The following is a 22,404-nucleotide window of genomic DNA, read 5'->3' as shown; positions in this document are numbered from 1 at the left end:
AGTGTTATGAGCAGAATGCAGAAAGCAGCCAGGCTCCACAGCTCTCCCTAAACACCTTTTGTTGTTCCACTGCTGGAGACAGCCCTGGGCAAGATGTGCTGCAGCTCAAACCCAGTAGGATATTTCTTATGTTCTTATCATTCACATCCATCTTTTCGCTAGAGTCTTTCGTAGCTTAACAAGAAGCAGGGAGGCTGTGCAACTCCCATAGGACCCCACAAGTACTTCAGAGTCATCAGGAGAGGCTGATCAGAAGGAAGACAGTATCTGCACAGCTACTCTGCAGAGATCAGCTAAACTCAGACCCTTCCCAAGGCAAGCATCATGAGGGCCCCCTCTCCCCATCTTCATCCTCTCACTATCTTCTCCCTACAACAGCTGACTGCCTTGACCAACTTTACCACCCTGACTTTTGAGAAGCAGAAGGGGGAGAACCTCTGAATAGCAGACCCACGATCTTTGCCCATCAGCACCAAAAATACAGCAACGGGCTCCTGCCTATGTCACCTTTCAAACACTTCCTTCTAGTTAGTTATCAGAAAAGAACAAGCTTGTCCAATTTTGAGACAGCGGAAGCTGTGTAAACCCAGAGGAATTAACTCATAAGCATTCAAGCATCAAAGTAAAGCAGTAATAAAAAAAATTGGCCAACTTCGGAAAAAGGCAAAACTGCAACATCAATTTGTATAATGATTTATATGGACTCACTTCCCTAGAAGTATTTCATGCTCAAATCTTACAAGTACTACTTTAAGATTCAAAGCAAACCTCTAATTATTGATCCTTCGTTACACTGGGAAATTACCTCATCGCAGTTTTAAAGTTCTATTTATAAGTCTAATAATCTCATCATTGATTACAGTGACTGTACTCTAATTATAAATCCATTATCTCCCCAGCAATGAAATAAAATCAATAATGCACATAAATGGAAAAGAAGGAATTTAAATGCATACATTAATGTCACTTCAAGTAGCACTGTTTTATGCACCATCTCTAACAAAACTGTGTCACATCATTAGCAATAATGTGAAAAATCTTTTTCAATTAACAGAGCCGATTTAATACTATGTTCAGTAAAGTGGCAATCCATTCCATTAAACGCACATATGAAATGCTTGAAACATCTATGAACTCTATCTATACATCATAAATTCTCTCCCAAGTGCTCAAATAGAAATGTAGATACATTTTGTATCGATGCTTTTTAAACTTCCTTTCAAAAGCTGCCACTCAGGGTATTCAGTGATTCCAGTTGCAAGTAACAGAGTATCAGTATTTGCCACATGTTCAGCTGCTCATACCACATATTCAGCTGCTCATATCACAAAACAACAAAAGATGCTCACACTGTGCACAGCGTGACCACCTGGAGTCCCTCAACCTCAATACACCATCATACCAGTACTCAGATTATGGAGCAAATGTTAAATTCAAAGTGCTTTCCAAGAAAATGTGCGATGTTTAATCCTATTTTGCACAAGCAGGATGACTGGGCAATCCACACTTGTATCCAGCCATGCAGATCAGTTCCTTCCACATGGCATAGAGACCTCTGCAAAAGCCTTTTCCTCCACCGGTCTTCATGTGACTTAGGTCTGAGCTCAGCCTCAATTTATCTGGCTCCTCAGCTGCTTTTGCCTCTGAAACTGCATGGCATCATCCAACTGAAGACGACACTTAACAACCAACATAGCCAGTGCAGAGCAATGGCAGCCTCACGAAAGCACTTCCAGATTAGATATTAATCTTACTCTAGATCAATCTTACTCCAGCCTTACTCTGCTGGAGGACATTTCTGAGCTCGTCAAAAAGTAAGAAACTTTCTTGTAAGGTGATTTCTAATGTTGGGGGGAGTGGGATGCATAGATTAACATTCAGTTAATACGTGCAGTTTAAGTGTACTGGTAGGAAGCAAAAGAAACTGAAGTGAACTGGGTGAAGAGAAATGGTCATCCTAAAGAAACAATTTCAAATGGGAGAGTAGATAATTTTAAAACCTGGGGTTAAAAAAAAGCTTTTTTTTTTCTCTTTCAGTGTAGTTTATGATACGTTTTCCAGATGAGAGGGAGTGTGGACCTAAATTCCCTGCTACTTTGAAAAAGGCAGTGCCTAAACCCATGACGTTCTCAGGGAGCTCCTCAGAAGTTACCCTGAGAACCTCTGGGAGTTTGAAGGCAATTAACGTCAGCAACAGGCCTTGAGATAACCTGAGACCCAACAAAGGTAAATTCTGTGTATTATCATTTGCAAATAACCTCTGAAATCTGCTTGTCTTAAATCTGCCCCTGATGAGTATAGGTGAAGTCTGGGCCAACATTCTTTATTATTGCTTGTTGACTTCAGTTGTCAACAAAAGCTAGTCTGGACTTGCTTCCCTGTGAGAGCTGTAATAATAACCGCTTAGCCTAGAGGGGTGAAGGATCAAAAGAACTGTTTTCAGGTGGTAATTTGAGCCTTGAGAGGGTCTGAGTCCTGAGGATAGTTACCCTGTCCCACAACTGTAAAACCAACACTATGGCAGGTTCAAATACACAATATAAAGATCCACACCCTCACCTACAGAAGTGCTCATTTCCATCTTGTAGCCAATACTCCTTCTGTCAATTCTTACCATTTTCCTGAGTCACTCTGATACCTGAGCTATACTTTAAAAAGTCATTTCAAGCTCATTTTCATATTCAGCATCCCACACTGGGAGCAATCTAGAAAAAAAGAGCCCTTCGCAGTCACACAGTACAGTGGGCTACATTTTTATGTGCATGTACGAGGCTGAATCTTTGTTTTCCAGGCTGATGTGCTACCTGATGGCTGAGACAAGGTCTCTCTTGCAACTCTGAATGTAAGGTGCTGGTAGCAGTGTTGTCCTTCCACATCACACCTCTCCCTCTACATTCACTAAGGCAACAAAGTGCTACGGAAGGGGACTGTGCCCATCTGAGACACAACAGCCTCAGGAAAGGTCTTTTACATAGGGGCTATAAAATTAAGTTAATATGAGAGAGCATTTACTGACTTGGATCAGGTGGTTTCCTTCTGCTGTTCGGACTTGTTACGGAGAGTGACCAACACTAGCTTTGAAGATTTTTCTTTGTCACCCCCCTTCCTTTATGTACTTCCTCTGCAAGGGCAGTAACACAAACACCACTAAAGCTAAAGAGAAAACAGAACAGCCTCTATGCAGTCCTGGCCCCACTACCAGTCTGGGGTTTGCTACTGACTTCTGCAGAGCCAAGATGTTATCCATGGAGTCTGAGAAATGTCTCAAAGCTCAAAGTCATCCAAACGTCTCACAGACAAAATTTATGGTCAAAGCACTATATTTTAATTGTTTCATTACAAAATATATTTCACGCATAGTATTAATAAAAGGTCACTGAGAAAGCTATCAAGAAAGACTTTAAATATTAATTTAGAAATCCAGTTGGTATGACATTTATCAATGTAAAAAAGTAAATGCTGGAAAGTAAATCTTCTCATTCTTCCATTCTCCATAGTCAGCTTTTTATTTCATCTCCTAAGCAAAATGTAAGTCATCCTTGCTATAAACAAACAAAGAGGATTTCAGGAAAGTCAACAAGGGCTGAACTATCCTCAAATGAATCCATCTGGTTTACATTAGGCTAAGCAGAAGACTGATTCCTAAGAACTCCAGGAAAGCTTAAATTGTGGCTAAATCAACTTTCAGAGATTTTTCACATAAAACAAAAGAACATAACTCCCTTAGTTTTAGAGCATACCCGCAGCATGTGCAAATGGATGGTTAAGTCCTCTTTCTCCCCCTTTACCCCCTAACCCTCCCCACCCCTAGTTGAAGAAAATCACTCAATCTGGCCATAAACATACACCTAACTTTAAATTTACAAATACTCTCATGGACGTACATTGGACTACTGATAAATTTTCAATTTTAAATACATATGTTTTAAAGTTCTACTTAAGTCACTTTCACTTTTCCAGTACTTTTTGATGAAGCATTTTTTTAATATATTTTTAAAGCAACTTCGCAACTAGTAAAGATTTAAGGAGACACAATATTTTGCCTTACAACTAGCACCATTTGTGTATATTCAAACTAGAAATACAGCGTGTCAAGGATTTCATTTTGCATAAGATGAAAGAAAAAGCAATTTGCAAAACAAGCTCTATTTCACTGTGATGTCTTTACAGCACATGGCACAGCTACATTACCACTTGTATTCAATATAACACTACGTACTAATAACAGTCAATTCAAAGCATGCAATTGGTCCTCTTTTTCCTACAATAAGCAATACATACAGATACTTTTAATAGATGTGCAACGTATATTCAGTGGCTTTAATTTTCTACATCTCAGCCAGATTCCAACACATGTAGGGAGCCTAAATTCCCCTTACTTCTCTGTTTGTGTTAAACAGCGTGGTAATGACGAGCACTGCTAACATGCCTTTTCATTTGAGTAGTAACCTTGTATTCAGTTGTCAGGTCTAGAATTAAAAACATCAATATAGAACTATTTGTTAATTACAGTTGTCAGTCGTCCACTACAAATCAACTGTCTTACATGGAGTTATGTCAGCTCCCTCCCCTCCACAGTGCTCGCTGTCTGGTCAAACTACTTATCACTGCTACTGGTGATTATTTTATGCAATTTTTCATAACAGGCCACTTGGGTAAAGCAGCTGATTACATCTTCACCTCTTGCACTCTGGTTGCAATCCCAGTCTTCCCCTCCTGGACCTTCCTCCAGATCCTTAATTACTGTTCCTCTTCACAGCTCCTGAAGCCCACAGTTATTATTTCGGTTTGAGCAGCACCCACACTACACTTTGAAAATGCATTCCTGTTCAAAAAATTTATAATCTATATAATGGATTTTCACACTTGAACTCCAAACATATATTAAAAATTTACGACGTCCTGCACTTCTGACCCCAAACATTCAGCCCAGAAGTGTTTTTGCAACCGTAAGTGACATTACAAGGTAATACATGCGAGTTTGGGGAGGGAGATAAGCAGAAATCAAGTCATCTTTTTCTCTCCACAGACAATTCCAATATCGCCACTATTAAAACTGACCATAAATAAAAAAATATGGATCCTGGAGAAACATCTGTAGAAACAAGGTCTCCTAAGGTTTTTGCAGCCACTTGCCGTGGTGCATTTTTACCCCAGCAAGGCACTGGGCACAAAGCATGCCATGCCAGCTGCCTGAGGCAGCATTTGCTCCACATCACCCAGCTGGGCTCTACTGGTACCAGCAGAAAGCAACAGGCATCTTTGGCAGACAAGGTGAGCCAAGACAGATGTCCAGAATGAACCAGGACAGACATCCAAGATGAGAATAATAAAGTGCCTCTTAGAGGTGCCTGTTGCTCTCCCAGTACTATTAAGGAAGCCTCAGTAATTAGCTTAGAATAAACACCTGTCTTTTTGGCAGCTGGAAATAGTTGAGACGAATCCCAGCTTTCATCTGCATCTGTCATCCAGTCTTTAGAAAATGAATCATGCTTGCTTCATGTGTAGCACAAAGTTAAACCACTGAGATGTGAAGCACTTGGATAACAGTTCCCTTCCAAGGAGTACAGGCTTGTTTCAGGAAGAACCCTCCAGTGAGGGGAAAAAAGGGATAACTACAGACTCCACGTGAAACAGGAGTATTTACAGAGTGGTCAAAGTAACTTGCATCACAACTAAGACTGTGAACTCCTCAAGGAAGGGGCTATCTTTTCTTCTTTTGTGCAGTTATCTTGAGGGCTCCAAGACAGAGTCACATTGCACATAACAAACAATACATTCAGTGCTACTGTTTTCACTGCATTTCTCTTCCTTCCTCCAGAATTCCTCTAACCAGACCAGTTCATGTCTTACTCCAGTTCCACATTTTGAAGATTTGCTCCACAACGACGAAACTCAGATTTTCTCTGATTCTGGTGAAACTGAGGAGTTATCCAAAAACTCAGAGCTATCCATCCAACTCATTTCAATGAGGCCTCAGGTGTAACAAAATACCCTGCTTGGAGCACTGGTGTTTAGATGGACATGAGCCAAAGAAGAGGCAATCTAGAGAGTTACAAGAGTCATCAGAAGTCCAGAAATCACAAGTAACAAGGAAAGGCTGAATGCTTATAGTTTGTTTTATTGTTAAGGAAAAGACTGAAGAGAAACAAGACAATCAACCTTGAATACAAAAGAAAAGAATAGGTACGAAGAGGAACTGAATAAACTCTTCTCCATGTAAACTAGCTGGAATCATGGGTTTAAAATACAGCAGCGGAGATTAACTTTAAAAAAAAAGAAATTGGAAAGCAAGTTGAGAGCTGACAATCGTCAGAACTTATGAAATCTCAATCTTCACAAAATTGGAAGATGGGGTGAAACAAGCATTAGACAGTATCCACTGTCCTGCAGCAGATGCTGTCCTAGACTAGGGACAGACCATCTAATTCCTGAAATCCCACCAACCTTATTTCCTCTGACACCTGTGATTCCTCCAGGGAAAAGGGACGGGGAGGCACTTTCTGCCTTATGCACCCAGACAGCTCCATCAGACACAGGGCTCTTAATAATACAAAAGGCAGTAGGAGAATTCAGAAATATACAGAAAGGACAATTTGGATACAGATGAACAACTGAGTCTTCAGTAAACACAGTGGTCTTAAATAAGAAATAAAAAAGCTTTTCTCCTCCAAAAGCCGCTTCTAACTCTAAACCGTTCTTGCAGATGACTGGATCACATCCAAGCAGCTTCCAACACTCACAGTCTAGCAGTGTTCGCCCTTTAATTAAAGGTCACTGTTTTCCAGGCTGCTGAGCTTTTTTGCACATTTCTAGATCACACTTAAGCTCTGTTGCCTTATACATATTTTTTCCTTCACAGGGGTTAAATGAGGTAGCTCAGCTTTATCATAGAATAATGGAGTGGTTAGGGGAAACCACATCTATCAGTCAGCATGGTTAAGCAGGAAGAAATTTGGAGCTGGCAGTTAGTGAATTATTTAAAATATGAATAAGGGCAGAAAAGGAATGAACAGAGAACAGCACTCATATCAGCAGTTCCTCATGTACTATGAAGAGTTGAATGGGATATTTTTTTCCTCTTCCTCAAGGAGAGTGATTCAACACCATTGAAGATTCACTGGATTTAGGTGGATTTCCCTCAATGGTGGGAAACGTGTGCATTCACAAATAGCCATATGAAAGAGAAATATGGGAGGAATTAAGTCTCCAAGACTTCTCAGGAAGGAAACAACAGCCACTCTGTAGAAGTGATGTTACACAACAGCACTCTTAAACATTTTTCTCTGATGATTTTGGAGCTCAACCAGCTGAAGCTACCAAGCAATATTAGGTAGTGTTTACATACAACAGTACATAAGGCATTATGTTAAATTTAAAGCTGACTAGCACCAAGATCTGTGGTCTTGCAAGATCGGCAGCAATGTCTATGCGAAAAGAATGACTTCTATTCACACTCCCCTGTTGACTATCATAGGAAAATCATTTAGGAATAAATAGTCAAAGCCAGTTTGTATATCCTTTTCTTCTTAGCAGCATTCCATACATGGTCACAAATCTGTAATGAACTTGCTTTTGAAGGTAACATACACCTCTAATAAAGCTTTTTCCTTTCTCACAAGAAATCTTAAAATGTACACCAAATACAGGACTTGTTTAAAACCAACTTTAACACTTAGAATCCAAGTGCAATAACATTTACAGGGACGTACAGGGACGTGGCACCGAGGCAACCTTCTGAACATCCTCCCTCACAGCAAGCTGTTTTGTAACACGCCTAACCTGAAGATTAATCCTCCCCATTGCAGTCTATCAACACCATCTGCTGAACTGAACACAGTAGAAGTTCAGTGCTAGACTTGAGGGTCAAGCTCATCTTCGATATAACTCCCATGAATTTCACAGGTTTCTTATGTGACAAACTTGGCCTTTTATGTTTTTCTGAAGAGGTCAGTGGGTATTTGACAGCCAAATAACAGCATCCGTATACGTAAAGCTAAAATAGGTGCAAAAACATCTGAGGAAAGGATCTCACCATCTGAGATAAGAAAACAAATTCCTTGTGACATCTGACAGAACATGGTTCAAAGCTCTTTTTCAGCTCTTCAGTTCTTGAAACATGACTTAGAATACTATTAGCTGATCGCCTCTGAGAAATATAGATACGTCTCAAAATTTATCTTTGCCCACACACAAATAAACAGAAGTTGTGCATCTGCATTATCACTACTTACTAGACAAGCCTGAGGCAGGAAACTGTTCACCCTGGAGATACTCCACATGCCCTCGAGGTACTGCTGAGCCTGGATGGTGACTGAACTCAGAGCACCACTGAGGCCACTGGGAGCCACTGTGACTTGAACGCTGGAGTTTGGAAAACCGCCTGTGCCTTGAGACCATCCAAGTCCTTTCTTCCTCTCTGCCCCAGAGAAGAGATTCGGCGATTTTCCAGGCTGTCTGCCCACCTGCCCAGCAATGAGTGGCAGGTCCCTCTGTGAAGAGACAGTGACCACCCTTGGTACCATGCTGGTCACTGCCGTGGCGCCGGGTGGGAGGTCGGGCATTTCTGGGTAGCTGGCTTGACTGAGGGTGTGCATCATCTGAATGGCTTCCTGCTTCAGCTGGTTCAAGTGAGTGGCACAAGTTTCGCATCTGCTCTCTCCTTCATTCCTGTTTTTCTGTAAATAGTCAGGCACTTGAAGCTTGTCAAAAATTAAAGCTGATAATCGTGGGTCCTAAAGAAAGGCAGAAAAAAAAAAGCATACTGAGTCAAAACAACACAAAGTCTCAACAGTAGCTGAGATGCTGACCCTACAAATATCATAAAGAATTTCCAAGGCACACCACCACCTGAAATCCAGAAAAGCGAGACTCTGGAGTATTTCATAAATCTTGGTGTATGACCTGGTAAACGTTTTGTTGTCCTCACCCTCAAAAATTAGTAATCAAGTGGCATAAAAAACAGTTTACATGGTACTGCCCACAGCTGGCTCCTCTGCTAGCGAGGACCATTATTTCTGATCTTTGAAACCCAGATGGTAGCAATATTCCCTTACGCTGCAGTTGCTTTGATGAGAAATAGATTTGAGGCTACAGCCATGTGTGAAGGTGTGACAATGTGCACACTAAGAAGCTGATTTAAAAGCAACACCTATTTTTGTTTCCCCCATCCCCCCCTTGCTAGTTCATTTTAAGGCTGTCCAAAAATTTTAAAACCCAGGTCTGTGTTTCCAGTTCAGAGATAGGGTTACCTATCTCCTGAAACATGCAAACGCCTTCTCATCCCCAGCCTGCTACTGGAAAGATCAGGCAGGAGATTAAAGCCAGCCCTGCTGTAAATCTGCTATCAAGACGAATGCCGTGCACTAAAACTGACCGAACTTCACACACTCTTGTCGAGCTCTCTAAACAATTAAGGTTTTAATGAAATCACAGAACAGCCAAAGGTTTATTTGCACAATTATTTTAAGTGAAAATATTTAATTTGCTTGTTCATAATGAGGGCAAGCAAAGCTGGTAAGCCAGCCTTTCTACATATGCTGGAGGTATCCCTAGATCAGTATTCCTTTTAAAAATGTCTTACTTTATGCCAAACTGCAATTGCTCTCAAAGAAATTAATGTCCTATTAGAAAACTAACTAATTCTGGTTTTAATTACAACACACATCAATAAAACTCTTAAGAAGTCTTGGCACTTGTACTTCGGCTTTGCTCATTATTCTCTTTTAACTGCGCTATTTCCCTTCGCTCTGAATTCAGAAAACCCTAAAACACTGACCAATTTCTCCAGCAGCAGCAAATCTAGCTGGACTGCTCCTGCAATAATTTTTGATTTATCTTGCAAAATGCAGTATTGTGTTGATATAAACTACTGTGTGTATTTAGCACCACATCACTCCACAGCCAGAAGCTACTAACAAAAGTTAGTTTTCCCATGATAATTTAAATTATTGTTTACTTGGGGGGGGAGGGTTGTACAGGGGGAGATACCTCTCAGGCTAAGGAAAGCTACTCCTGCTGCAGACTGAACAATGCATTGCATTCACATTAGTGAAGGAGTTCACAAGCTCAAGTGAAAAATAGTGTTTCATTTTTGTCTCTCTTCTCTTTACTGAGGTTTAGATCCTGGTAGAAATGCCGTTGAAGTTGCACCATTTCCCTATCCTCCTGAGAAAGAAAATTCTTTCCCTCCATGCCTCCCAGAAGACAGCAACACTAAATTAACACGTATTAGTCAAGGAAAAAAAGAGTAATTAATAATTCAGAAACTTTTTTCTAACCCAGCAGCCCTCCAGCAGGATGGAAAAACATCACAAGGCAGCCCTGCGAGCACTGTTGAGCCTCAGGCTAACCAAAGACCATGCCTTCTAGCTCCCAAGAAAAACAATCAGCCCTGCACTCCACAGAAAGGCTTCCACAAGAGACCCCTACGAGCACGCTCTTGTAGTCGCCAACACGCAGCAGCGACCCACACAGACCCCAAAATACCCCAGCTCAGCGCCACGCCGCCCGGCCGCGGCCTGGGCTCGCCGCTGTGACTGGAGCCTGGCACCCAAGGAAGCACCTGCAGCTCCCGCCTGCACAGGCCTCATCTGGCAACGCTTAAATTGCTATCGAATGTCAAAAGTTTCAAATGAGCAATTAAAGCGAATTACTAGGTGAAGCAGGCTTCTCATTTAAAAGAAACGACTTTCTTTTGATGTAAAGAAAATTAATGACCCCCAATTCCAGCTCCATAAACACAGTTTACAGCGTAAGGCAGATCAGAGTCAGGCCCGTATTGCAGTTAAAAGGAAACTGTGTGGATGCCATGTTAAAGGGGGAGGAAAACTTGATTTATTTAGAAAATTACACAAAACAAACAGTACAAGCACACCTAATACCAGATTTAAACCTTCCAATGCATTTATATTTAGGAAAAAAGAAAAAAAAAGCTGTCTCATTTCTAATTGCCAGGCCCTCGCAAGCAGTCTTGTAGCCCACTGCCCTGCTGGTGGCTGTGGCTGTTCTCCCTCCTCCAGCTCCTTCCTCACCAAGAGCCCAGCTGTGTGGTTAGATTACTTTTATTTTTCCATTCCCTGCGACACAAACACCTGGCTAATGGTTGGGCGTGAAGGGCAGAGGAAACACAAGTTACTGTTAAAAACATTAGTGCTAACTTAAAAGTTAAGCCAGCCCCATTAAAGAGGTTTTACTACCCAGTGACAACACCTGGTCCTGGGGAGCCCCCGATTCAGCAGCTTGTGCCCTAACGAGGCTGGGTGGAAGTTGCCCTCTCATGTTTTACAGAGGAAAGGAATAAAATGCTGTGACCAAATGTGTTACAAGCACAGGGAGCAGCTAAAGCCACCCTCATCGTGGCTCTGCCAGCAGGGAGGTGAGACAGCCAAAGCGGGGCACTGGCACAAAACTCAAGTGTGCAACGTATTAGCCTCTACTCCACATGGTGCTCCAAAACCACCTTTGTCTGCTGTGCTACAGAGACTATGATTCCTTCACTCTTGCACAGTATAAACTGTGCTGTTTCTCACACCAGCTTTCCAAATGCTGTTCTTATCTTCTCAGAAAGAAGGCAAGCAAAATGCTGTCATGCAGTAACATTCAGATTCCCCTCCCACTACAGAAACCAAAAGCCTGATTTCAGTCTTGCCCTCTTAACTTTTGCGTACAAATTTTAGTTATTCAACATTACAACATTTTTAGATGAGCAAAATAAAAGGCCCCACCACGGACAACTGCACTGGGGAGCCCAGCAAGCCCCCAGCAGGAGTTGTGTGTACCTATGTGAGCAAGAATTTTCCAAAATGCCCGAGTTCACCAGTGCTCCTCAGCAAGCGGCTTTAACATACACAAGCGACCTTGCAAGGTCCTGGTAAATTAAGCGCACACATGCAAATTACCCACACAAGGATAAGCACATACAGACCTGGTCTGCAAGTGGCTCCTAGCTGAACCGGGAAAGACAGTAAACGTGGGAAAGCAGGGTTGTGCTCATGCTAGAAATAATAGTGAAATACCCATGTAGTTCAGTGCTGCTGCTTTTAGCCTGGAGTTTGCCTTCAGGCTTTCTCTCTGAAACCAAAAGTAGGTAGAACAAGCTCAGATTTGAGAACATATCCAATAACTTAGAAAAAAAATATTTAATTCACACATCACTCTCTGATGTGTGACTCAACTGCTGCATTTTGTCCCTGTGAAATCCAGCAAGTACCAAGCAGGTTTTCAGCGGTGCAGCTAACACCGATGTGCTGCATGTGGGGCACAAACAAAGCCCAGCATCTCTCTACTGTAAAACACTTTGCAGCCTGAGACCACTGCCCTTGAAACTACAGACATACTCAAAACAACTGTGATGTGTCCAAAGGCCAGTACCTGAAAATCCCCACTGGAGCTTAGACACCAAAACAACAGCCAGGTTTCCAAAAGCAAGCAACACCAAATGACCTTGCTGGAGCTCAACGCTTTTCAGAGCCTGAGTCCATTTGAGTGACATGCACTTAAACAAAACTCAAGATTCTCTTGAAATTTTACCTCAGTCTGTAAATTCCCAAGCTTTTAAAGCCTGCACTTAGGTTGTTTGTTTTGTTAATAGAGAGTGATAGAAAGCTTTGCAAACGAGAAACAAGGATAGAAACTTTAAATCTTACCTGCAGCTACTGACTTCCAACCTCCAAACTAAGCAACAGGAGAGGATGCCGAAAAGCATCTGGATTCTCACTTAAAGTCACTGAAGTAATACCCACCCACCCATCTGTAACCTAATCCTTTCAGTGAGGAACTATCCACAGAGTGTGAACAAATGACAACGAACAAATGATGAAAAGTCAAATTGCCAACAACCATCCCCCATAATTACCTGTAATTCTGCCTGCTGCTAGTTTCCGCAATGCAAAATATCTGCAGCAGTATTCCAAATTAAATTAAATTTTTGATATAAAGATAATTAAAAAGAAAGAAAAAGCACCAAATGTTACACTGAAGTATATCCTTAAATGCAGACCTAGGCAAACAACATTTTTTAAAGACGCTTTGGGAGAAAGGAATGTACTTTCCCAGTGCAGAAGGATCAATGATAATGATTTTTTGTCTTAATTGTCTTTCCCAATTTCTGCTGTGCTGCTTACAAATTAGTTTTTATCTTACATGACATTGTGGAATATCCACTAATATCCTCTACACAGATAAATATGATGAAGGTTGATGCTTGCTTTTGACTATAAAGTCACGGTCAGAAAAAGAGAAGAAAGAACACAGTACTGAGCAAAACTAGATACCACTCAATGTAATCAAGGAAAAACGCAACTATGTTAATAGTTTTTTAATTTTTAAACAGAATAGTTTCCAAGTAGCTGATTATCTCAAGGGAGTGAAAATAAGAGCTCTAAGTCTTCAAGTAACCCATATTGTAAATTCATTCAGTTACTGACCTATGTCTTATCAGAGTATAAACAATCAAGGAAAAATAAACACACAAAGCTTTCACAAGAACAGAATTCACTGGAAATCCCCTCTTCCAAGGGTATCTGGCACATGCAGTGTAACTTAGCTGTCTGTGGTAACATCCAGACCTCTGAATAAGCAGGAGAGCAATACACATTTCCAAAACAAGTAAAATACAAATGGATTAGTAAACAAATGGATGCATTTTTAAGGCCACACTCCATCTGGTCTCTCTACCTGAACATCTCACTACCTTTAAGAGGAAGATTACTTTAAGCCAATGGACTGTGGTCCTCCACCTATGCTGTCAGCCAGCAAGATTTCTTCAGATCTCCAGTGCCATTTTTCTGTTTCTAACCACAACCTGAGGCAGTGCACACAGATGTATCCCCCATCGACCCTACCCAGCTGAAACTTAACCCTATTTCTTTTCATCTTTGGCGATCCAAAGAGTTTGAGGAAAAAAGAAAGATTTTAAGACACGTACATATATATCAATCAGAGCACACTTACTTTATACTGCATCTCCTTCAAACAGCAGCCATCTTTATAACAGAAGTCAAGCAATACATTCAATCTGCTAAAACACACATGACCCCACACTAAAAATGACTGCAGAATGTTTAGTTATTCTGAAGCCTCCACTGAACTCTATTTATTTCCATTTCCTGCCCACTTTAATGTACTTCAGTGGCCCGCAGTAAAGTTAAAGCAATAGGTGTCTGTCATAAAGATGAATAGTGCTATTGGAATGCATAATACAGTGGAAAGAGGAAATGAGAGCAATCTGGTTTATTTACATCTCAGACTCCCATCAGCACCTCAACTGAGCTCCCAATGGTTTCAGGGGCCTTTCCTGTTATCTTCTGTATAGTCCCCTGCAATGATTTGGCTTTTAACCTCCCAGAACCAGAGGGTATGAGCTGATCTCTGAGATCAGTGGCGTTTGTGAGCCAGCAGAATATGGGAGCAAACAGCCACACAGTGTGTTTAGTGCAAAGAAAACAAAATAAAGGTAGTGCTTGTGATTTAAAATAATTAAAGACACACACAAAACAAAAGACCCCAAAGAGATCTCCTATCATATTTAAATTTAGATCAACACACAGGAACCTGACTACTTCTGAAAAATAGTAATTACTCTATTACAAAATATTACTTTTAATCTCCTTTCTTTACGATCTAATTAAACAGATATTTTACTTGCCTTTGGAAAATGTTTTTCTTAATTTGATTCAATTTTAACATTCTGTGTATTCTATAAACTACACATCCAAACTAGTATGTAATTTTGTGCTTATTTTTAATAGTGTGTGACTTCATTTAAAAATGATTACTTTTAATTTGCATGTTTATTGTTGGTTTTAAGTAATCCTTCGATTTTCCCTCTCGGGTCTGTGGCTTACTGTAACTTCAGAATGCAAATTCTGAACTGATTTTGTTCATATGAAAACAGTCTTCCAACACCCATTGTGTTTTTCTTTCTCTTTATTGTATTATCATTTAGCACAGCAGCAAGCATTTGGGGAAACAGTTGCACGCTCATCATCACATAATAAAAACTTTTGATAGAATTTAGACATTTAAAAAATGTAAGTAGTTTTTCATCATTTTTTTTTTTTTGAAACTGGAGAGTAAATTTTGGTTACCCTACAAACATGGGAACTCAGACCACAGAAACTCTTAGACTCTATAAATAGCCACAACTTCTTTCCTCTTTTGCCTTTTTATTTTTTTAAAAAACTTAAACTATATGCTCATGAAAAGTGTTAGAATGATTATTCTGAAAACTGATGCTCTCTGATGACTTCATCACATTGAATGATACCTACTCCACGTACAGCCTGAGTTCAGTCAACCTTTTCCAGTAATACAGCATCTCTGAATTTCAGCATAGGCATGAAAATCTGAGCAGCATCTACCACAAAAAACATGTCTTGTCAAAATGCCTCAGAAACATTATCTCTTGATATCATTTTACTCAAAACAAAAGGCTCTTTCCACTAGTACATCTATTCAGACACCAGCCCATGTTTTCAGAACCAGACCACAATGGCAATTCTTGTGAGATGGACTCCTTCACTGATGAACTGGCCAGAGACCAGCATCCCAGTCCAGACAGCCCAATGGATGAGGAAAGGAGGTAATGCTCCAGATGAGATCTTCAGCACATTTAAGTGATTGTAACCGCATTTGTCTCAGGAGAAGCGTGCCCATTTGTATCAGACAGACCTTTAATGTGGGATTTCAGGAACGTCTGGACTCCAGCCTCCGTGAAAGCAATATTGGCTTTGAAATACTGGATAAGGAAAAAATGCTTGGAGCACTCAGGACATCTGTATACTAACCCTAAAACTGTTTCAGTCCAACCATCTGAATCCAATTAAAAGAACGCTCAGCAGCAGAAGTTAGGGAGTGGACACATCTTCCAAATGAAGATCATTAGCATAATGCTGATTTAAAATCAACTGTGAAAACCAGTGCTTGGCATTGGATCACACCCTCTTAGTGTCTCTTTCACTTGCTCATTTTATCAATTATTTGTTGGGTAAATGAATACTTGAGGACCATACAGAAACGATTTAGCTTTCAGAATGGAAGGGCTGCCCATTGTGTATTCCTCCTGCAAGCTACAAATTGCTGCATATAGTGCATAGTTAGCACACCAGGCAGTCTGTCTTCAGAAACAAAGTGCATTATACTTATTCTTCATCTTAATTAAAATGCCACTGCTTCAGTTTAACTGCTTCACCAAAAACTGACTTGTTGGCTGAAAATAATTGGGTTTACATCTGAATTTAAGCAGTACTGCAGTGGTTTAGAGTTTTCCCTTTTTCTCTTTGCTTTGACTTAATCAAGAAAACAAAAGCAAAGAAACTTCTGAGCAGGGATGAATCGGATCAACAGAAAAGGAAGGATGAAGTATACTTCCACTCCTCAGCCACAAGCAGGCCACACGCTGCCTTGAACAGTCTGCTCTAGAACCTTTGCTTACTTGGTGGCATATTAGCAAGACACCACTTCTCTCCAGTCTATTCCCCCCACAGCAGCTCTTTAAGATGGATTCTACATTTTTATTACTTTTCAGGAGCGGGATTTCAGCAAGTAAATTCAAAAAATTGCCATCAGCTATCTGCTGGAAAGCAAAGCCCTAGTGCCTCCCATATCTCTATATTTGGATGGAAACAAGGTTCATGGTTCTCAATTGGTTTCAGCTAAGATGCTGGTACACAGTAGTATTTGACCCCATTCTGCTGGCCCCATCTTGCATTAGAAAGTAGAAATGTTGACAACAGGATGGCATGAGAAAGATGAATCCATAGGCATCTTCAGGCTTATCTGTCCAAATGCTTCTACAGACAGTATCACGAGCACACTTCACAACACCTTCAAAAGATGCGCTCAGTATACCCATTGCTCCTCTAACCCTGAGACATACCTACCACATTTTCAGGAATAGCAAATAACCACACACACACACAAAAAAAAAAAGAGCATGGTTTTCTCTGAATACCCCCACAAAAGACATAGGGATGGAGATACCAAGAACTTAAATGTATACGCTGAACAAAGAATGATAAGATTTAGTTTTTTTAAGGGCTCTTGAAAACTTTAAATATCCATGTGTTCTATGGCTGTAGTTTACTTACACGCTTCTCCTATATCAACAGTTTCTTTAGACAAAAAGTTCAGCACCTACTACATTGTGGACCATGAGACAGTAGCAGTGCCACAGTAAGACACTATGTAAAAAAAACATAGTAAGAACAGAATTACTAGTAGCAGTAGTAAGGTTATTAAGAGTAACGTACTGTTGTTGCTGCTTTTGTTGATCTTACTGTTCTGCAACAGCGCCTACCTGAATGTTATTAGATAATGCTTATCCACAACTTACTTCTAACACAAGCCTTACAGGGGCTATACTGTATTGTAAGCAAGAAAGCATGTATCCAGCCTTGTACCTTTAAAACACCTAACAGGACCACTGAAAGCACTGTACATTCTCTGTGCAACCTAAATAACAAGCCAGAAATTGCCTTTTTTATTTCATTCTCCCCTCAGCCCAGCAGGGCAACAATACTGTGACTAATGCCCACCTGTAATCCTTATAGCAGCAGGGGTGAGAAGCCCCAGTGAGGTCCTGCAAAACCTGCAGGATGGTTGTGCAACCCCTCCCCACACAAAGGGCTAGTATAATCAAAGAAAAGAAACTCCCTCTGCCTAAGGTGTCTCTTCTACAAACATAAATCAACACAGTTGTACCCACAAGCAGACAAAAAGCCACTCTACCCATACTCAGAGCATCTTGAAAGACAAGTTAATATGGTTTATAAGCTCTATTATAACATGAGATATGAACACATTAAAATAGACATATATGTAGACATGCCCATAGGTGGCTGGCTGAAATACCTCTGTAAACTCTTTCAGGCTCCTCACAAAAAAGCCTTATCTCCTGAGACACAGAAGCAATCAGACACCTGGCAACAACTTTCAACGCTCTTCAAGCCAGATCCTATTAAAACCAGCAACTAAGAGATGAAAGACTCTAGCTCACCCTACCAGTCACGCTCACAGGTCTCTTAAACATTTATGGTATCTAATGTCACTTCCATAGATATTCCACAAATATAGACAATGCTTAAAAATCACAGGATACATTTATGCTCCCGTTCAATTGAAGGTACAACATAATAGGATGTTTTTATTTTCATTTGTGTTCTGCGACATTTGGAAGAGAAGCTTCCTCATCCCCTGCTGGAAAAGGCCAAGTACAGAGGAGGAAAGGTTTCTTTTAAGAGGAGAAATTACAGCCCCAGTGAGACCTGGGCCCTAAGGAAAGCCACAACATTCATACCGAATACCAAGTCAGGATTTCCCTCCTCCTAAATTCATGTATGCCCATTCCTAATTTCAAATCAACAACAAACACTCCTTCACCAATGTGTTTCTCCATTTCATAATGGCAGCTGACTTTTTTAAATATGTTAACAGCAAAAGGAGGACCACAGATAACATTGGTCCATTACTTGATGAGGATGGTCACCTCACAAACAGGGAGGTAGATAAAGCAGAACATTTAATGCCTTCTTTACCCGTCTTCAACGCTGATGAGCCCTGAGATGGAGGACCATGACTGTGATAACAACAAACTCCCAGTCAACCCTGAACTTGTGTGGGATTTGCTGCTCCAACTGGATACATACAAGTCTATGGGGACTGATGGGATTCATCCCAAGGTATTCAAAGGGCTGGCTGATGTCATCACAAGACCTCTCTCAATTATTTTTAAACAGTCTTGGGAATCTGGAGAGATCCCAATCAATTGGAAGCTGACAAATGTCGTTCCAATTTTCAAGAAGAGCAAGAAAAAAGATCCTGGTAATTACAGGCCTCTCAGTCACACTTCAGTGCCTGGTAAAATTATGGAGATTATTCTGACAGTTACCAAAAACCACCTGAAAGTCAATGCAGTCGTTGGTAACAGCCAACACGGGTTCACAAGGGGAAAGTTCTGTTTAACAAACTTAATTTCCTTTTATGATAAGATCACCCACCTAGCTGGCCAAGGGAAAACAGCTGATGTAATCTTTTTGGATTTCAGCAAAGTTTTCGGTACTGTTTCTTGCAGTATCTTTCTGGACAAAATATCCAGCTTACAGAAAAATACATAATATGATGGGCGAACAGGTTGGCCTCAAATGGTTATAGTAAATGAGGTTACATCATGCTGGCAGCCAGCCAGCCTGTGGAGTTCCACAGGGCTACATTTTAGGGACAGTTCTTTTAAATGACTTCAGTGCAAGAGAAAGGTATACCAAGTAAATTTGCAGATGGCACTAAATTAGGAGGAGATGTTGACTCCTTCTAGGGTAGAAAGGTCTTGCAGAGATATCTTGACAAAGTAGAGGGCTGGCCAGTCAAACATACAAAGTTTAATAAAAACAAGAGCTGGATTCTGCACCTTCAATCCTGGATATCTGTACAGACTGGGGTACAAGAGGCTGGAGAGCAGCTCCCTGAAAAGAGGTCTAGGGGTTCTGGTCGACAGCAAGTTGAACGTGAGCCAGCAGCGTGCCCTGGCAGCCAGAAGGGCCAACTGTACCCTGGGGTGCGTCAGGCACGGCACTGCTGGCCGGGCGAGGGGAGGGATCGGCCTGCTCTGAGCTGCTGCGGCCTCACCTCCAGTACTGTGGGCAGTCTGGGGCACCACAAAATATAAAATAAGACACAAAACTATTAGAGATTGCCCAAAGGGGGGCTACAGAGATGGTGAAGGGTCTGGAGGGGAGGATGTATGAGGAGCGGCTGAGGTCCCTCGGTTGTTCAGCCCCAAGCAGAGCAGGCTGAGGGGATGCCTCATGGCATCTGCACATTTATGTGCAAGTTTCCCCTTCATTTTAAAATCAAGTTTTGTGGCAATAGATAACGTTATATCAAATTTGCAGTAAATCACCAGAAAAACACCATACATGCCACCCAGGGTGCCTTATTATTATGATTACAGATGTAAATACACATTTAAAACCAGAAAATTGTGTGTAACCATCCCCTGCTAACATCCTTATGAAATCTGACAGCTTGTCAAACAGCTCCAGTTGTGGACAGTGCTGAAGCAGTTCTACAGATCATTAGAGCTTAAGGCTGGTGAAGATAACCATCTTCTCTGGCCTCCTGTGCATCACAGCCCTGATAATTTCAACCAGAAAAGGCAATGACCCTGATAGGCCTATTTAATGTAAATAGGAACTTCAGTGTTTTATGAAACATTCACTTTTACTTGAGCCTACATGTTTTTCAAAGCCACAGTACTTCTGAAAGAATCATGTTTTTAAAGTACTATGAATAAAAACATACCATCAAACAGGCAGCAACAGCACTTGAGGTGATGTAAATCCTGAGCTGACACATGCTGTTCTTTGCTCCTGCGATAGTTTATATCAACGAGGCCAGAAACTTTACTCCATATAATCAAGCTGACAAATCCGAGTGGTTGTCTGTAGGACTCCGAGCTTAGGAGAGAGCACCATCCCAAACACCAGCTGAGTACTGGTAATATTTGATTTACCCCTGCAACTCTAGTCTCTGAGAAATCTATCAAGCGGGATATGCTCAAAAATGTGTTTTACTTCGCAAGACTGATGCTGTGATTCACAGGAAAAACCTGCACAGAAGGCACAGACTGGGATGTTACTGCTCCCGCTTCAATCAGCACTCAATGAAGTAAATTAACATCATCATATCATGGAAGTCCCTGCACAAGGAACTTAGGCAAGATTTATTCAAGACCACAATCTCAAGAGCAATTCATCAGAATCAAAGGTAAGCCAAAAAAATAAATAAATGAAAATGGGACCAGCTAGAATAACAAAGCAGCACGGCCAAGGCAGCAGCCACATGACAGCCAGAGGCATCTCCAGAGCAATCAGAACAACTGCCCGCAGCTCTTGCCAATGAGCCAGATGCTGCTGCTGGAAGAAGGCTTGTGTTGACATAAACTCAGAGATGCGAGATGCTTAACACCAAGAGCAATCAATCTTCACGATTACTATATGGCTGCCAAGCTTCGCTATTATGCCACAGACAGATGAAAACAAACTTCATACAACACATGCAGATTCTACATGACATCAAACTTCCCCCTCCTCCTTACTCTTCTGAAAAAAAAAAAGGCAATCTGGGTGTAGCTATAAATGACCTGATGCTTTTCCTGAGTTAACAACAGAACCAGGAAAGAATATCGTTGGAACAGCCCACTGTGCACACACTGCCAAAAAAACAATGAACTTAGCATACTGTATAGGAAATTCCTATCTTCCACACCAATTAGTGACCCAACAGTGATTGATTTTATAACCCCAAACTTGAATTACAAAGTAACTTCCTCTAGGGCCAACTTTCCATTACCCAACACGTGGAAAACTGCATACAATCAGCGCACTACAAAAACCAAGGAAAAATAAGTGCTATTTAATCCGCAACTCTACCGTACCTCCACATTCTTTTTTTCCTAAGGGAGATGCACTTTTGACAGTTACTTCCCTTCCCTGCCCTAACATCCTATCTCCACCATACACCGGCTGGGCACTCAATCAAAACAGAAACAACAACAGGAACTAGCAGCTACTCATTACAATAGGATGAAAACATTTCTAGGCACTAGCACTGTACCAAGTCACTGTCCTTGAAGACCCTGTTGCAATCTACTGCTTCCCTCCCATCGCAGACACCGTTACTGAAAGTGGCTCCACTTCAACCTGAAGCACCACATATTAAAAATCACAGCTTTTTAATCTGAATCCACTCGGCAGCAGGCAGTCACATCTCAGAACTGCAGGAGGCAATGAAACTGGCCTGCAGAAAGGTGAGAAAATGAACTGGCCAACACCACAGGCTGATATTTATCCTTTATTTTAATCAAGCTAACATTAGCTCCACTCTATAAAACCAGAATTGCACTGCACACTAACTACCAGTGTAATCACAGCAACAGCACCACAATATGATTACTGGACACTAATTATATCTTATAAAGAGTTAAAGACAATCAACTACATGTAATCAGGATTTATATGCAGTTTTCCACTGACCTGGAAACAGCTTCATACATTAATAACCTAACGTTACTGCCAGGAACAAAGCAAACAGTTACATCTACATGACAAAGTACATGGAGCACAAGAGCCAGATGTTGGGTCCTTTCATCAGGGAAGCAATTATTTAATTCCTAGGAAAAGATTTTCTCTCTTTATTCCATCAATACATAATATTGCTCGTAAAAGACCCAGTCCTGGCTCCAGGGCCTGGCCTGGGTCCAAATCTGCAGCACTACACAAGAACATGACCAAGGGTCTCCTCTTCGTACCATGTAGTTGCTTCTGGGCTTAAAGCACAGAGCAACTGCGAACAACTGTGGACTACATCCACATCTCCCCATTCCATCCACAACAGCACAGACTCCAT

The 22,404-nt window shown here is 41.1% G+C and overlaps 1 protein-coding gene across 5 annotated transcripts in view; it reads right to left on the bottom strand.

The window, feature by feature from the left end:
- KIF26A (kinesin family member 26A) overlaps positions 1–22,404 on the bottom strand; it is a 100,170-nt gene that overhangs the window by 57,936 nt on the left and 19,830 nt on the right. For 3 of the 5 annotated variants that reach the window (XM_080593216.1, XM_080593217.1, XM_080593218.1), the window contains one exon: positions 8,235–8,735. In XM_080593216.1, the coding sequence (XP_080449342.1) occupies positions 8,235–8,735 (501 nt within the window). Of the gene's footprint in view, positions 1–8,234; positions 8,736–12,647; positions 12,786–13,953; positions 14,106–22,404 lie in introns of those variants that run through there. The other 2 variants (XM_080593219.1, XM_080593220.1) reach the window with 2 other exon arrangements.

The sequence above is a fragment of the Anser brachyrhynchus genome, assembly GCF_964034855.1.
Source record: "Anser brachyrhynchus genome assembly, chromosome: 5".
Lineage (NCBI taxonomy): Eukaryota > Metazoa > Chordata > Aves > Anseriformes > Anatidae > Anser > Anser brachyrhynchus.
The sequence above is the reverse complement of the archived record's forward strand: the minus strand, read 5'-3'. Positions and strand labels throughout refer to the sequence as shown.